This window comes from Phodopus roborovskii, unplaced genomic scaffold, assembly GCF_943737965.1.
Source record: "Phodopus roborovskii unplaced genomic scaffold, PHOROB, whole genome shotgun sequence".
NCBI classification, from domain to species: Eukaryota; Metazoa; Chordata; class Mammalia; order Rodentia; family Cricetidae; genus Phodopus; species Phodopus roborovskii.
Window position 1 is genome coordinate 9,276,111 of NW_026126563.1, and position 17,847 is coordinate 9,293,957.

General features: G+C 46.2%; 1 protein-coding gene across 1 annotated transcript; it reads right to left on the reverse strand.

Annotated features, from left to right (window-relative positions):
* Positions 1-8,363: 8,363 nt before the first annotated feature.
* On the reverse strand, positions 8,364-17,366 carry Atp5f1a (ATP synthase F1 subunit alpha). Its single transcript, XM_051202259.1, has 12 exons — positions 17,199-17,366; positions 15,440-15,518; positions 13,499-13,668; positions 12,685-12,858; positions 12,422-12,588; positions 12,081-12,229; positions 10,927-11,078; positions 10,600-10,824; positions 9,653-9,760; positions 9,387-9,531; positions 8,864-9,014; positions 8,364-8,582 (listed from the first exon to the last, which is right to left on the reverse strand). The coding sequence occupies exons 1-12, from the start codon at positions 17,256-17,258 to the stop codon at positions 8,501-8,503; spliced, it is 1,662 nt and encodes a 553-aa protein (XP_051058216.1). The 5' UTR covers positions 17,259-17,366; the 3' UTR covers positions 8,364-8,500.
* Between the last annotated feature and the right edge of the window lie 481 nt (positions 17,367-17,847).

Genomic DNA, 17,847 nt, shown 5'->3' on the forward strand with positions numbered 1-17,847 from the left:
ATTTTGGAAATAGTACCGTGATGAACATCATTTAGACAAGGCTTTTCAAGAATTATTAATAAAGAAAATGGCAGGTCAAAGAAATAAATTCGGTTAAGGTTCTTAATGTATTGAGTCCAGTTGTTTTCCAGAAAAGTCTTTGAAGTCTGTACTACCGATTGTGTACCAGGAGCCTCTGCCTCAGCCCTTCCTCCAACAGTGGGTAGTATCATGCATCAGCCTTGAAAATTTGAAGATTACTTCACCTTGTGGTTATAATCATCCAACCTTTAATCATGACTTTCAAAGTAACTGACCAGGTTTTATATATCTGTTTCTCACTCTCTTGGATATTGTGGAAGCCCTTTGCCCTTGGTCTAAAAAACAAAAGGAAAGGGAGAGAGAGAGAGAGAGAGAGAGAGAGAGAGAGAGAGAGAGAGAGAGAGAGGAGGGAAGGAAGGAAGGAAGGGGGAAAAGCCTAATTTTCTAACCATTCTGCCATCTGCTCCGCACACCCAGCCCCCATTTCATGGCCTAGTACTACCCAGCACACTTATTGACCCTGCTGAATTGAGTTTTACCTCATTGGAACCCTTTGCATCCCACTGTTCATGTCTATGAAACCTCTTCTCTCTGTGTCCTCTGGAACCTTTTTCTGGCCCACAGTCCTTCCCCTTGTAGGATTATCTATGAACTAGAAACATAATTTGAGGAAAAAAACCAAAAAACCAAAAAGCCTTTGAGCAGTCTAATCTGTCTTAGTTCCAAGCATTAGATGACTTCAAAGCCAAACCCCCTTCCCACCTCTCTCGGTTTGTCTATTAATACACAATAGGTGACTTTGAGTTTTAAAAAGCAACAAGGTCTGACAGCACATGTCTGTAATCCAGCTGAGGCAGGAGGATTGCTGAAAGTTCAAGGCCAGCCTGGGCTACATAGTGAATTTAAGGATAGACTTAAATCCACTGTTTTGGAATATTGGTTTAACTATGCAAAGATGTGTTGCATTTGTTCATGTTGAAGAATATTTGTTTAACTATGTAAAGATGTGTTGCATTTGTTCATGTCTAACTATGTAAAGATGTGTTGCATTTGTTCATGTTTAACTATGTAAAGATGTGTTGCCTTTGTTCATGTCTAACTATGTAAAGATGTGTTGCTGTTTTACCTTGCCTGCCTAAGGCACCTGATTGGTCTAATAAACTAAACAGCCAGTACCCACAGAGGAGATGTAATTGGAACTTTTCAGCAGGGAGAGTTAAGTAGGAGGTGGAATTTGGGCTTGAGGGAGAAAGAAAAAGAGACCACAGGGAGATGGCAGGGGCTGGCCAGACAGGCATGGAGGAAGCAGGAAAGTAGGACATACAGAAAGAAAGAAAGGTAAAAGCCCTGGGGTAAAGCATAGATGAATAGAAACAGGTTAAGTTAAAAGAGCTAGTGGGTCAAGCCTAAGCTGAGGCCAAGCATTCATAATTAATAAATGTCTTTATTTGGGAGCTTTATTGGTCGGCAGCCCAAAGAAAATGCCAGTTACACTACATAGCAATACTTGACCACACACACACACACACACACACACACACACACACACACACACACACACACAAATTAAAAATAAAAATAAAAGCTCAGTAACTAAAAACAACATGGGCTGAAGAGAAGGCTCTGAGGTTAAGAGCACTGGCTGCTCTTCCAGAGGTCCTGAGTTCAATTCCCAGTAACCACATGGTGGTTCACAACCATTTGTAATGGGATCTGCTGCCCTCTTCTGGCTTGCAGGGGTACATACAAGCAGAATGCTAGTATAAATAATAAATAAATCTTCAAAAAATAAATAAACACTTATTTTTTGCACACTTTCTCTGAGTAGGACTATGTGGTTGGACTTCAGGCAGCTGTCTAATCCAGGCTCAACTGCCCTGGAAAAGTCTCCTTTTCCAATTCCTTCTGTGCTATTGGCTAGATAGTGGGCAGCTATTTTACAGAGGTTCATGTTCTGTAGGTCCACACTTCTCCTAGCACTGAAACCTGCTTTCCCTGGAACCAGGATCCCAGAGGGACAGAGGAGAGAGAAATTCACAGGGAAGCCATGTTTTTATAATCTAATCTCTAGCCCTGTTTTGAGGCATATCACCGTCATGTGTCAGGAGTTTCTACCCAGCACAAACTTCAGCCCATACCCTGATCCACCTGCCACTTTGAGTCCAAATGGGGGCTCCCAGGCATCAGATCCATTGGGTCTGTGTCTCCTGGCCACCTCTGGTCGTCGCTACGCGTATTAACACCTCTAAGCAGTTTCCTGGGACCTGCTCAACAGACAGAACTAGGTACTTGGGGATTTGTGGGGAGGAATTATCCTCAGCCCTCAGTGCTGGTTTGTGACATTTCTACTGGGAGACACAAGACAAATCAAATCCAGGTAAGCAAAACTGGGAATAACAGTTCTACTGACTGAAAAGTCTCTGGCTAGGCTGGGCATGGTGTTGCAGGTTTATAGTCCAGCACTTGAGAGGTTGAAGTCAGGGACCATGATAGAAAGGGTAAGGATGAGGAGGAAGAAAGAAGGGGGAGGGAAGACGAGATCAAGGACAGTGGGAGGTGAAGGAGGGAGGGAGGGAATTGTAGAGGCACCTTGGGCCAGGATTGGCTTCGTGTACTGCTAGATTCAGGGCTCAAGCTTGCCAGAGACGCTGAGTTTCACCACCTCTGGGCCTGCCTAGGCCATGTTGCTTTCATCTCAAGCTCTGCATGGCAGCTCCTGGCAGCTATGTGCTGGTCTCACAGGAGGGACAGAGTGTCTCTTTTCCTAAACATTCCAAATAAACTGTGTATCAGCATCCCTACAGGGGTCACACTGTTACCTCTCTGGGCCTAATTAGTGTCAGCTGTTGCACTCCTGGAATGGAATGCCACCCCCCCCCCCAATAGCACACAGACCAAGAATGGAAAAACAGGAGGTGCTATGGAGTATCTAACAAGGTTACTCTCAAGCTTTTAGTTGCAAAACACTGGCTCCTTCACATCTGTCCGCTCCCACAGCCATCAAGTTTCTCTGTTACTAAATCCCAGTGCCCAGTGCCCTTCCCAATCTGATGATACCCTGTCTTTCATACAGCCTCTCCCCCCATACAGCCCCTCCCCCTGAACTTTTATTCCACTTCATTTCCTTCCCACACTCACTGGGGTGAACTTTGCGGGTTTCCTGGGTCACCCTGCACCCTCCATGCTGAGCACAGCCCTTGTCAATACTCCTCACTAGTCTCTCACTTCTTGAATTTCCACGACTTGTCATCCTTATCAAGTAAATTAGCCTTAAAGATCATCGCTTATAACCTCATGTTCTCCTACCTTCTGTTTCTCACAGTCTTCCTCACAAGAAGATTGCCAAGTACCTCAAGATGAGGGTGGGACTTTTCTCCTGCAAACGTGTTCATTAGACAATGAGAAGGGAATTCAACATCGGGACTCATTTTTAATTTCAGTTCCTTCCCCAGGAACTCAGAATGGCCAAGCAAAGGCCTTTTCCTTCGGGGCCACCAACCAGCTCCCAAGTCATGACACAGAGCCTTGCTATTAGTTACAATGCTCAGCCTTACTTGGCTCGATTCTTGCTAGTTCTTTTAACATAACCTTTTCTTCTTTATCTATGTTTTGCCTTAGACTTTTTTCTTCCTTCCTTCCTTTCTTCCTTCCTTTTGTCCTACTTCCCTGCTTCCTCAGTGACTGGCTGGCTAGCAGGTGCCTGGCTTCTGGCCCTGGTCAGGCTCCTCTCTCTCTCTCTCTCTCTCTCTCTCTCTCTCTCTCTCTCTCTCTCTCTCTCTCTCTCCCTTCTTCCCACCCCTCATTCTTCTCAAGCCTAGCTTTCTCCCCCTATTTATTCTTTCTGCCTGCCAGCTCCGCCTATCCCTCTCCTGCCTAGCTATTGGCCATTCAGCTTTTTATTAGACCAATCAGGTGCCTTAGGTGAAACAACACATCTTTAGGTAATTAAACAAATGCAGCAGAAACAAATGTTAACACATCTTTGCCTAGTTAAACAGTATTCCACAACAGAGGCCCTGGTCCTCAAGCATTGGTCTGCCGCATCTGAGAAGCTGGGCATGGTCACTGGACTCAGAACTGAGATGTCTGAAGAATGGAATGGAGAGTAAACACAGCTCAGGAATGAGATCCAAGCAACAAATTCCTAGAGCTTTGTCTGAAAACAAATGCCTTGGTTTTCAGTCCCTGGGAAGGTGGGAATGGGGGAATCCCTGGGGCTTGCTGGCCAGTGTCTGGCTGAATCAAAGATCTCAAGGTTCAGTGAAAGACCACTGCAAAACTAAGGTGGAGAGCAACTGAAAAACACACCCAACATTGAGCTCTGGACTGTACACCCCCCCACACACACATCTGCACATGCACAATGTAAACACACATGAGTATGTATGGGACAGGGAGGGGGAGAGAAAGAGAAGGGTTAAGCGGGGTGTGACTTTTGCTGCCTGTAACCTCTGCACTAGGAAAGTTGAAGGAGGAAGACTCCTATCAGTTTGAGGCCAGCCTAGGCTTCGTACTAAGTTCCAGGCAAGTCTTGGCTACAAAGCAAGACCCTTTCTCAAAAATAAATAAGTAGAAGGCTGGAGGATGGCTCTGCAGTTAAGAGTACTTGCTTCTCTTCCAGAGGGTCAGTTTGCTTCCCAACACTCACATCAGACAGTTGACAACTATGGCTAACTCCATCTCCATGGGATCTGGCGCCCTCTTCTGGCCTCTATGGACCCTGCTGGAGCTGAACTCTAGTCCTCCACAAGAGCAGTTTGTGCTCTTACATAAACTACCTCTCTAGGCCCCTTGACTTTTCTTTTTTAAATTCTATATTGGCGGGGGGGGAGGGGGGGTATGGGTATACTGGCACACACCTGTAATTCTGCATTTGGGAGGCAAAGGCAGAATCCCTGTGGGTTCGAGGCCAGACTGGTCTACATAATGTGTTCCAGGACAGCCAGGCTGTTGATCTCCCTCCCAATTAGACCCCCTTCTGTTAATGTGTGTGTGGGTGGGTGGGAGAGAGAGAGAGAAACATAAACTAGCTATCTGTGTAGGCAGAACCTCACTTGAGGACATTTCTTCTTTCAGATCAGCCTGTGGGCACATCTGTGGACATTTTCTTGATCAATGATTGATGTAGGAAGGCCCAAGCCCACTGTACGGGGTTCTATGCCTGGCAGGTGGTTCCCAGCTGTGTAATGGAACTCCACACAGCTCAGGAAGACTAGGGCCATTGAGAAAATGACAGAACCACATATAGGAAAGCTGGGGTCAGGTGGAGCTGCACCTACCATAGCAATCTCAATGTATTTATTATGTAGGGCACAGGGGAAGGCGCTGGCTAGTCTCGGGGTAGGAGCTCTCTATAGGAGAGCAGCCTCAGCATATAAGCATCGGAAAGAAGGAAGTAGCTGCATCGGTCAATCACTTGCACTCAGACCCTGGAGGTATAAACTCTACCCTTTGCCACTCCCATGTGGCTGAGGCACAGAGGTCCTCGGCATGGTTCTTCTCATGTGGACAATACATCTTCCTCTGCACACAAAATGTGGCTTGGTGAGCCAGTAATCGAGTGTCTGCCAAGGCTCCTGCTTCTTCTTGTGTCCCTGCCTGACTTCCCTCAAAGGACTGTGACTGTTAGCTAATAAGATCTTCCCTCGCTGATTGCCCTGATTCCATTCTTGGGTTCCTGGCCAACTTCCCTCAATGGACTGCGATGATTAAGCCAGTAAGCTCTTCCCTCCCAGGCTGCTTTCTGTCATTGTGTTCATCACAGCAACAAATTCATACAAGCACAGGAGAGAGGTCATTACAGGGGCACCACCATAAAAAATACCTCCTCCTGCCCCATCCAATTAGTGGCTTCTGAATCACAGCAGAGGAGTGGAGCCTTGTGAATCCAAATTCTCTCCACTATGAGACATGGATGGGCCCAGCCTTGTACGAACAACAGCTGCTTGAATTCAAGAGTGCCATGTTCAGAAGACTCCGCAATGCTCTACCCTATCTTAACCAACTTTTCAAAAGATGTTTTTATTCACAGGTGTATGCATGTATGGGGTGCCTGTGGTGGGTGCCACAGGATGTGTGGCAGTCAGGAAACAACCGTGTAATCAGTTCTCTTGTCTCATCTCTTTATGGTTCTAAGGGTCAAACTCCCATCGCCAGCCTTTACTGGCCATGAACTTAATTATCAGTGTGCATGTGTGTGAGTTGAGGCCAGCCTGGTCTAGAATGAGTTCCAGGCCTGTCAGGACTGCTATATAGAAGAACCTTGGCCCAATACCCCACCCCCACCCCAAAAGAACCTAGCTGCATTCTTCCCTAAGAACGTGTGTGAAGCTAAATGAAAAAGTAGCGTACTAATTTGATAACTGTGACATGGCTGTCACTGATAGGTTGTCTACAATAAAACACAAGTGAGACACACCCCCTAAAAAAGAGAGAAAAGGGCACCAGGGAGCTTAATGTCCCAGCCAAGCCACGGTTAGAGGCTGCTGTTTAGATTTGTGCCGTTAAATTCCAGTTTGCAAAAGGAGAGAACCACACAAGCTGCTAGGAATGTGACCCAAGGTGTCCTTCCCAAGCTGGCGACTAAGCGAGGCAGTGTCTGCCACGGGGTACTGAGGTTTGGGAGACAACAAATGCTCCATGGTTTCAAAGCTGTTGAGGCCAGACAATGAGGCAAGGAAGGGGCTCTTCAAGGAGACCTTGAGTGAAGCTGAACCCAGAATGCAATACTTACACAGATGTTGGCTATAACCCAGAGACATCTTCTAAGAACTGCATATAGGGAGTGAACCAGCCCAAAGAAGAAATTAGACAGTAAAGCCAGGGCAGAGCTGAACAGAGCTGAGCTACCTAAGCCCTCAGAAACTAGAACTTCTGAAGCCAAATGACCTCTAGAGCTATATAGGATTTGGAGCCTGCCCTGCTGGGCTTTGGTCTCCCTCTGGTCCTACCTTTACTCACTATGACATCACTCCTCCTTTTGGAATAAGAGTATACTGAAAGCATGTTGTATATTGTATATTGAAAGCATGTAAAAATTACAGGTTAACTGACTGCCTTTGAGACCCAAGATGTTAAAAACTATAGACTTTAGACTTTTGGAGTTGGACCAAATGCATTTTGCAACATGAGACAGCCATGAGACTACTGGGGTGCAGGGGTGGAATTTGGTTTGAATGAGAAATGTTCCCACACGCTCATATAATTGAACATTTGGTCCTAATAGAACAGCAACTACTACAGTCATTGTATTCTAGTTCTGTACAAAACACTTAACGTTTAATGTCCTTCAAGTCTATTTCCTTCCCTAGTCCACTCCCAAGCTCTAAGGCTTTTCTCTTTTCTTAAGGAGTACTTCAACAAACCATTTCCCTGCCCGGATTCTTCATCAGCTCATTACTGAAGATCATTAGTTGTGTTCCAAGCCCTCCATAAGAAGGCCAATAACTTCAGTACACAAACGGCTACTAACTGAACTAGTCTACAGGGAGAGCCTGACTCAAGGGGGAGGGGGGAGATTGAACTAATCAGGCATGGTGGCACATGTCTGGAAGTTAACATGCAGGAGGCCGGAGGACCAAGAGTTTAAAATCAGCCTCAGTTATATGCCAAGTTTTAGCAAACCTGTGTTATGTAACCCAGTCTCAAAAAGAAAAACTGAAGGCCTATGGTAAAATCCTTGCAAAGATATGAGTCCAAGTTTAATCTCCAATACCACGTAGCAACTGAAAGAATGGTTATAACAGACAAAACTTTTGAGACAGGGTTCATTTATCTCAGGCTGGTCCTAAATGCACTATGTAACCAGCAATGTTTGAACGTCTGAACCTACTGCCCCAATTAAATGCTGGGATTGTAGGCCTGCATCTTCCCAAGCAGTTTTTGTGATTCTGGGATTCCAACCCAGAGCTTCTTGGATGCTAGGTACTTATCAACTGAGAGACCTCCAGCACGGTTTTCTCTTTAATAAATCACAAACGACTTTAGAATTTCACAGCCATCTGCCTTCAATTATCCAGCCACAAGGACTGTACCAATAGTGAGTAGAATGGGTCAAGAGAGCAATATGCCAGGTGGCAAGCAGACTGACTGTCCTAAGAGCAGCCTGTACTACTCAAGAGAGTTCTAGGACCGGCCATAGCAGATGGGAATACTTTTGTAAGCCCTTGTCTTACAAAATATGAACTCAACATGAAGACAGGCAAGATGGCTCAGCAAGTGAAGGAAGGTGCTTGCCATCACACCCAATGACTTGAGTTACAATCCCAGAACCCATAGTGGAAGGATAGCACTGTCCTCTGACCTCCACACATAGGCCACAGTGTACCCGACCCCACACAAACTAGCACACGATATGGAACTTTTATTTATGTGATTTCTGTACACCAGGAGTACGAGAGCAGTCCTTTTACAAATGGAGCCGATTTTACCAGAATAAATGACAAAACCGAAGCAGTGTCTGACATGGATTCCCCGGGCTTTATGGTTCAAACCCAGCCAAGAAGTTTGTTACAATCTCTTTCAGCTTTGCGTCTGACTGTTCTGAGATCTTCCCATCGGCCCTGTTTGGAAACAAAAGCAAACGAATCAATGACCCGGTGCAAATGGCCTGGGCAAAGACTCAATGCCAAGGCTGACCCAGAGAGCAGATGTTAACAGCTATGTGCACGCCTGTGATCTCAGCACTGGCACGGCTGCCAACTCTAGAGAGCCCGGGCACACACTGAGTAAAAGGCCAGTATGGCTAGTATACAGAAGACTCGATCCCACCCCAACTCCCGGGAAAGGAAGACTGGATAAAAACTGCGCTAGTCACTATGAAGGCCACTGACTCCGTTCATACCTGATATTGCCCAAGAGGGACTGGTGCTGGCTGATGACATGAGACAAGAAAGCATTCTCAAACTTTGTGATTTTACTGGGCTCCAGTTTATCAAGGTAGCCCCTCACACCTGCGTAGATAACCGCCACCTGTTCTTCAATAGCCATGGGAGCTGCAAGCAAGCACATTATCAAATGGATTACTCTAATGCCATTTTACCAAAGTCAAAGTTTTTTCCTTTTAGGACTAAACGTGGTCCTATGGCCCACCCTCTCTATCACCCTGTACAGTAAGTAACTCCACTAACCCCTCTCTCCCATCCTCCTCTGCAAACCCCAGAAGTCTAACCTCTGGGTATAGCCTAGAAGCATTGCTTATGACCTTGTAGTGTTTATGCACTATTTGTGGTATAATTTGCTGGTTAAGTTTTTGGGCAGGACTACATTAGGGAAATGACACAGGTGGCCTTTCTTTGATGGAAGGCCCTGCGGGCGCCAGCCCCATGGACCCGCCCCACCACCCTAAATTAACGACAAGAACTCACAGTATTGTCCCTGCTTTAACAGCTCAGTCAGACGCACACCACGACTCAGGAGCTGCTGGGTGGCAGCATCCAGATCAGAGCCAAACTGGGCGAAAGCAGCGACCTCCCGATACTGAGCCAGCTCCAGCTTCATGGTACCAGCCACCTGAGCACAGTAGATGTCAACATGACTCAAGGTCACACACAGCAGTACACAAGTAGTTCACACACTTTAACATATGATCCGGTAATCGCCTCCCTGTCAAAGTGAGCGAAATGTGAATTACCTGCTTCATGGCCCTAGTCTGGGCAGCAGATCCGACACGGGACACAGACAAGCCCACATTAATGGCAGGGCGGATGCCTTTATAGAACAATTCTGTTTCCAAGAAGATCTGCAATTCAAAAATCCAGACATTAACGACCTCTTTAAAAAAATTTTTTTTTTCTTTTTCCACTAATTTAAGTCACTATGTCAAAAGAAGAAAACCAAAACTTGTCTATGATTGCTAAGAGTCTTTTCAGGGTATTCTACACACGCACACTATTGATATTGTTGATATTGGGGGAGGCTGAGATACTCATGTTGAAAACAAAAAATATATGCATGTTGCACATATCTGTAATCCCAGCATCTATGGGCAGAGGCAGACTGGTCACTGTGAATTCAAAGGCAGTCTGGGCTACATGCAGGTCCAGGCCACTCTATACTATACGATGGCCCAGTCTCAACAAAGTAACTAAAACAAGGGCACTAACAGAATTTCTCAAACAGACTTCAGCTTATGATTTTAACCCTAACACTTAGGAGGCTGAAGCAGCAGGATTGGAGGTCAAATTCATGCTCAGCTATCTAGTCAAGCACCCAAGGAGTTACAGATGGGTGCTGGGAGTCAAGCCTCTGCAAGGGCAGCAAATGCTTTCCAACCACTGAAGCATCTCTCCAGTCCCTAGTCTCTTTAGATTTATGTTTACAGTACCTCATAAGAAAGAAAAAGGAGCCAGGAGGTGGTGGCACACTTAATCTCAGCACTCAGGAGGTAGAGGCAGGGGGATCTCTGGTCTACAGAGTGAGTTCCAGGACAGCCAAGAGTACACTGAGAAACCCTGTTATTGACAACCACCCCTCCCAATGGAATGCATCAAAAAAGCAAAGACAATTTACAAATTCAGTTCATGCTTACTAGCCTCAACCAAACTTACTAATCAAACATTTTAGCCATTAATCTGATACCTGTCCGTCAGTGATAGAAATGACATTCGTTGGAATGTAAGCGGACACATCACCAGCCTGGGTTTCTATGACTGGCAGGGCAGTCAAAGAGCCACCACCAAAAGAATCATTCATCTTGGCTGCTCTCTCCAGCAGCCGAGAGTGCAGGTAGAACACATCACCAGGATAGGCCTCACGCCCAGGGGGTCGGCGTAGCAACAGCGACATCTGTCGGTAAGCCACAGCCTGCAGTACAGAAAGGAGGCAGTAAAAGTCAACTGCTAAGCAAGCTGCCCTGCTAACATCCACTCATGCAAACATATGAATTATAAAAAGACATCCTTTGACCTGCTTGGATAAATCGTCGTAGATGATCAAAGCGTGTTTGCCATTATCTCTAAAATACTCTCCCATGGAGCAGCCAGAGTACGGAGCCAAATACTGAAGTGGGGCAGCATCAGAGGCCGTGGCTGACACCACGATGGTGTACTTCATGGCATCTGAGGAAAAAAGGTTTACATTTTACAATACTGTGATTTTACATTAGAGGCTAGGAAACACAATTGTTCACTACCCTCATTCTGTTAAATGAATGGATTGAGAAGGGGGAGTCCTAGGGACATTGATGCTTGCTATGCAAGCCTGAAAACGAGTTCATGTGAGTCCTGGAACCCACATAAAAGTGAAAGAGCCCATGCTCAGCAGCTTCAAGTCCTAGATATGATCAATCACTAGCCCCAAATAAATTAGGCGTAACAGAGCATGCTTGTAATCCTAGGAGTGGAGACAGGAGAGCAGAGTTCCACGTTACTCTTGCTTATAACTAGCCCGATGCTAACAGGGGCAGATGAGACACAGTACACACCTCCTCACACCCTGTGAAACAACCCTACGCACAAGCCTCTAGTCCTGGGAAGTAGAAGCAAGATGATTGTGTAAGGTCAGCCAGAGCTGCATGAGACCCCATCAAAGAAAAAACACATCTAGGGGCTGGAGAGATGGCTCAGCAGTTAAGAGCACCGGCTGCTCTTCCAGAGGACCTGGGTTCAATTCTCAGCACCCACATGGCAGCCCACAACTGTCTGTAACTCCAGTTCCAGATCTGACACCTTCTCACTGATGATGCACATAAATTTAAAAAAAAAAAAAAAAAAAGCAAATTAAGCCAGGCATGCACCTTTAATCCCAGCACTTGGGAGGGAGAGACAGGTGGATCTCTCCAGAGTTTGAGGCCAGCCTGGTCTACATAGGGATTCTAGGACAGCCAGAGTTACATAAAGACTTTGCCTAAATAAACCTCCTACCATCTCCCAAAATTAAAATATTACAAACAGAACAAACAAAAAAACCACCAACCAAAACAGCAACCTGAAGTGATATGCCAAGCACCCCAGTTAGGTGTGTGTGTAACTTCAGTTCACTGGAGTAGAACCAGCCTTGGTTACACACTGTTCCAAGACGAGCAGCACTAGAACCGCCATGAGACTAATGTCCTTCCATACCCGCATCTGTCAGTCTCTTCACCAACTGGGCGACAGTGGACCGTTTCTGACCAATAGCAACATAGATACAGTACAGCTTCTTCTTCTCATCAGTCCCCTCATTGAAACGCTTCTGGTTGATGATTGTGTCGATAGCAATCGATGTTTTCCTTTGAAGAGAATGGCATGAGTGTCATAAAACACAGGACTTCCGGGCAAAACTGTGATCCCAGTGCTAACTGGCATTATCACCTGCCACTGCCCCATTACAGCCAAGGCATTTACCACTCAAAGTAAACACACAAATTATGTACTTAGAATCAACAGCACTTAGAACTTCTAACAGGATTTTGAATCCTTACCCAGTCTGTCTGTCACCGATAATCAGTTCACGCTGCCCACGACCAATCGGCACCAGGCTATCCACAGCCTTAATGCCTGTCTGCATTGGTTCCCGCACAGAGATTCGGGGAATAATTCCAGGGGCTTTCAGGCCCACTCGTCTACGGGTCTTGGAACCAATTGGACCCTGCAGAAAATATTAAGCATAAAAATTAAATAAAAAGGAACCCTCCAAATTAGTCTTGATGTTTGTCACACCAGCATCCAATCAGCATTAACTCACCTTCCCATCAATGGCATTACCAAGGGCATCAACTACACGGCCCAACAGTTCCTCGCCAACTGGAACGTCCACAATGGCACCCGTTCTCTTCACAATATCGCCTTCTTTAATCAGTTTATCATTTCCAAACACGACAACTCCGACATTGTCAGGTTCCAAGTTCAGGGACATACCCTACACAAAAGGAGCGATGAATACTGAAGCCAGAGGGCTCGCCCGACATATTAGTTAATAACTACAACAGTGAGCAGCTCGCAGAAGTCCTCTGGTGAAGACTTCTTGGAACAGGGTGGGTGCTTGACCTGAGATGATCACAGAGAAGCGGGAGAACTCCCTGAAGGTTGTCCTGACCTCCACACTGCACACTAACGTGTGCTGGCCCCAACTTCCAATAACTAAGTACAAAGGGTCTGCAGCAGAGCTTGGACAGCTACACACCGACTAGCTTTTAGTAATCGATCTACTCTTACTAAGAAAAGAATTTAGTTCAAGTAACCAAATGCGTTTGCATAAAACAATCTTAACAGCCACAAAGGAACTGACATGAAGTCACTGAAATTTGTGTGAATATTTACTAAAATTTTAATTTTGGTGCCAACTGCCATAACTTACTTGTCAGCACTTATGAGGGGACAGAGACTATGGGACTTGGCTTAACCAAAACTTTCCTAGTTTTTCTCTTTACATATTCTAATGGGGGCAAATGAGGCAAATAGAGACTTCAATGTTTTTAAATTTTGATACTCTCTTAATTATTAAATGGGAAACCAAAGCCACAGATCCTACTATAATAAACCCCCACTTTGTAATTTACCTTTAAGCCTGAAGAAAATTCTACCATTTCCTCTGCTTGAACATTCCTCAGCCCATGTACTCGGGCAATACCATCACCAATGCTCAAGACACGCCCAGTCTCTTCGAGGTCAACAGAAGTATCAGCTCCAAGAATCCGCTCCTCAAGAATGGAGGACATCTCAGCAGTGCCTGAGACAGAACAGCTCAATTTAAATAATCTGCTCCAAATAGCTTTCAAAGCCCATTCCCCAATAATCGGTTTCATGATAATAATCAAAATCATTCTAAAACATAATACAAATTATATTTTAAAACTTGAGTCTTGAGGCCAGCCTGGTCTACAGAGAGTTCCAGGACAGACTCCAAAGCTACAGAGAAATCCTGCCTCAATAAATACATTTTGAAAGGAAAGGGAGAAAAAAAAAAAAAACTTTGGGTGGGAAAGATGATGGGTCAGTGGCTAAAAGTATCTGTTGCTCTTCCAGAGGATTTGGGTTCAGTTCATCACCCACATGGCAACTCACAACTGTATCTAACCCAGTTCCAGGGGATCTGAAGCCCTTGTGGGCACTAGACATGCACACACATGCATACACCCAGGCAAAACACTCACACATGTAAGTAAAATAAATCTTTTTTTTATAAAGTTGGATATCCATCATTGTCAAAATTATTAGAAACTATGAGTGGAAAGCATTCTTTATAAGGCAGACAATAATCTAGACAAATAGCTGATGAAATTAAATGCTACCCTTCCTAATGTTTTACCTTCTTTTCTCATTTAATTTCCTAAGAATCTGCACATATGCTAAAAATCTGAATTTTTGGCTAAATTCTACTAACACTTTAAATGAAATAATATATATATATGTGTATATATATATGAGCAGCAGAATACCTAGCTCCTTAGGAAAAGTGCCGGCTGACAAACCCAGCAAAACAACCTTGACCCCAAGACCCACGAGGTAGCATTGAACACTTTCAACTGTTCTCCAATCTCAACCAACACCTCATGGCATGCAGTGCCCCCCACCCCACCAATGAAATGCAAATATTAACAGCGGCTATTGAGAGGGCTCACTGAGTAAAGACATCAGCAAGCCTGGCGTGGAGTTCCAGCCACAGAGATCCCAACACAGGAGAGCCAGATCCTGAAACCTGCCCTTTGCTCTCCACGTTTTCACCAGGGCTCACATACATGTGCTTGTTCAAGAACAAATGCAAAAATAAAGTTACAAACTGTCCCTTTAAAGCTGGTAAGCCCAGCTGGGAAGTGGTGGCTCATGCCTTTAATCCCAGCAGGAGCAGGTGGATCTCTGTGAGTTCGAGGCCACCCTGATCTACTGAGCAGAGTTCCAGGCTCCAAAAAACTACACAGGGAAACCCCATTTCAAAAAACCAGGGGAAAAAAAGCACCTAAGCCCCAGTGCTCATCTTACTACATACACAGGCATATATTTTACCTTTATTTTAAAATATGGCCAGGGATGTTGACCTACAAAGCTCTGGGTCCCATCCCGGCAGGCACCTTCGTGAGAAAAAGAGGAAAAGCCCTCCAGCACACCTCCAAAGAAACTCCCCAACCAGTGTCCTTCATGCATACTTGGTTCCCCACTCCCTGATGTATCCGCAGGTATAAAACGGAAGTGGTTGCATCTGAAGAAGTCATCAGTTTAAAAGAATTTGCGCATTTTCTTACGCTTCATACATGAGGTTTTTTTAAAAACACTCTTTCATAGTTCAGAGACGGTGCCTATTACACATGTATATTACAAGAGAAATTATTAGAAACCATACAGCATAACAAATATAGTTTCATTAGACAAAGAGAATCTACCAAGACAAGGCATGTTATATGGCATAGTTTAAAATTAAGCTTCTGTAGCAAGCTTTAGAAGAGAAAAACTTTAATGGGGGGGAGGGGTCCCTCCACAATGTAGATTTTTAAATCCTGACTTACCAGTCTTCTGAAGTAGAGTGCTGGAGGCATGGAGCTTTCTTGTACCAATGAAGGATGACCCCAAAGCATTTTTGGAGACCTAGTACAAAATATTCTTTTAGCAACTTGATCCTAGAAAAAGACTTCACCATCATAGGCTGCACTCATATACTTGCACATGAATGCGCGCGTGTGCTCAAACACGCAAACACACACACACACACACACACACACACACACACACACGCACGCTTTCACAAGCTGGCTGTGATGATGGTGCATGCCTGTAATCCCAGCACTCTGCAGGCAAAGGCAGGATTACCTGAAGTTTGAAACCATACTGGTTTATATAGCAAGGCCAGCCAGAACCGGACAGCAAGGCCCTGCCTCAAAAGCAACAAAACAAGCAGCAAAGCCTCCACAAAAGGGACACGCTTAAGTACAGGCTTAAAAGTCAAGGACTTAATTACATGGGAAAGCACATTATGATTCCAGCATCTATTGTACAAACTGGGGGTACACAAGACTATATAGGAAGTGTATTTTCAAAAAACAAATGTTAAGAAAGCCTTTTCCTTAAAGACATGTAGGTTTTACTATTTTGCTGTTGGGTTTCAACTGAGTTGTAGACATCTGCCCTATCCGATGGATGGAAACTTCACTGTATTTCCTGCTTTTCCTTTTAAAAAGGCAAATAAAGACTGGTTGGGTGGATTAGAAAATAAGATAACCTGTTCACTGTCTTGAAGAAATCCAGCAGCAATGCGGAACCTGGATCCCTGCTTGTTTCCTTCTATCTGCAATACTGTGACTGGCCAAGGTGAACTCCGAATCGTCTGTCTTTTAATAGGAACCCATACAAATCTTTTCTTAAAACGCTTCTTTTCTGCTATCAGGAAACTAAGATGCTACTAATGTTTTGTTGGGGAAGCAGGAAAGCCGGTATATTTATTTCGCCCTTTGGATTCACAGTACCTTTAACAATGAAACGGTAAATGTATTTATGTAGGGCTAAATTTTTTAAGAGTTATTCTCAACATCATGGAAGAACATTAATGAGGGGCGCTGACTCATCATTTCCCGACCTTTTGTTCTGTTTTACTCTTCAGAATAAAAACATGAGGTGGGCAACCAAAGGAAAAAAAAATCTTTCAACGTGTCCAAGAAGAAAACCCCTAGGTTTTCTGCCAAATTCTAGGCCATTTATAAAAATTCCATCGTCGCTGACATTGAAAACCACGTAAACTGCTTCTGCACCTAGCGATGTTTTCACGATCCTTTCCGTATTCCGCACAAAGTGCCCAACCACACGCGCGCGCACACACACACACACACACACACACACACACTTATTCCCTTCCCTTGAACTGACCTCGGGCGCGGGTGACGGGGACGGGATCGGGCCTGGTGACCTTCAGACAATGTCAGGCTCTCCCCGCTCCCCCGCACCGAGCTGCTGACGGCTCCTCTGACCTTCAGCGGGGCCCGACCCCAGGAACGCGCCGCGGGGCAGGCCAGACGCGCAGCGCACAGACCCTGACCTCCGCCCGGCGCGGCCGGCACCCGCACCCGCACCCGCCCGAAAGCCCCGCGCCCCGCCGCGCCCCGCGGGCCTGCAATCGCCGCCGCCCTCGCTCGCAGCGCAGCAGTCGAGCAGCCAGGGTGCAAGATGGCGCCGCCGCCCCAGCCCAGCCCCGCAGCGCACCGCAGCGCAGCGCGGCCCCGCTCGCTCGCCACACTCCGGCCGCGCCCCGGCCCCGGCCCCGGCCCCGGCGCTCACCAGTCCCGCCCGTCGAGGGAGGGCACGGGCCACGGCCGCGGCGACGCGCACGGACAGCATGCTCGCAGCTTCCCCGGGAGATCCTGTGCAGCCGCAGCCTCCGGACGACTGGCACAAAATGGCCGAGCGCGCAGGAAGGTCAAGGCAGCCGGCCCACCTGACCCGGAAGTACCGCCCCTCCCCCTCCTTCACCTCCGGACGCAAATCCTTTTTTTTTTTTTTTTTTTTTTTTCTTCCTTTCTTTCCTTTTTAAAAATAGTGTAGCATTTGGAACTAAAGACGAACGGATCAATGGTTTCCGGCCTCCTCCCTGGCATTCGTCATGCTTTTTTTCTGTTTTGGGTCTTGGTGAATTGTGCTTGCCTCGGGCGACCGCGTGAGGGGGGAGGCGGGTGTCACCCAGCTGGGGCGGACCGCGAGGACGAGGACGCGGAGCGGGGTTGCCGCGGCCCGCGGGCTTGCACCGCAGTGCAGTCACAGCGCTCCCGCCCAGGATTGGTCCTCGGGTCCCGGCTTCGCCCCAGACTTGGGAATAATCTTAAGTTACTTTAAGTGCTTATTGTTTAGTGTGTGCTGTGTGTGTTCGTGTGCCAGGGCGTGCTTGTGAAACCCTCTCCTTCCACCCGCTGTGGACCCTCAGACTCAAACT

Coding starts and splice junctions, on each gene's coding strand:
- Atp5f1a (XM_051202259.1), bottom strand. CDS start 17,258: ATGCTGTCCGTGCGCGTCGCCGCGGCCGTGGCCCGTGCCCTCCCTCGA. Junction 12,859..13,498: donor AATTTTCTTCAGGCTTAAAG/GTAAATTACAAA, acceptor CCTTTTGTGTAG/GGTATGTCCCTGAACTTGGA. Junction 11,079..12,080: donor GAAGAGACTGACAGATGCGG/GTATGGAAGGAC, acceptor TTTTTTCCTCAG/ATGCCATGAAGTACACCATC.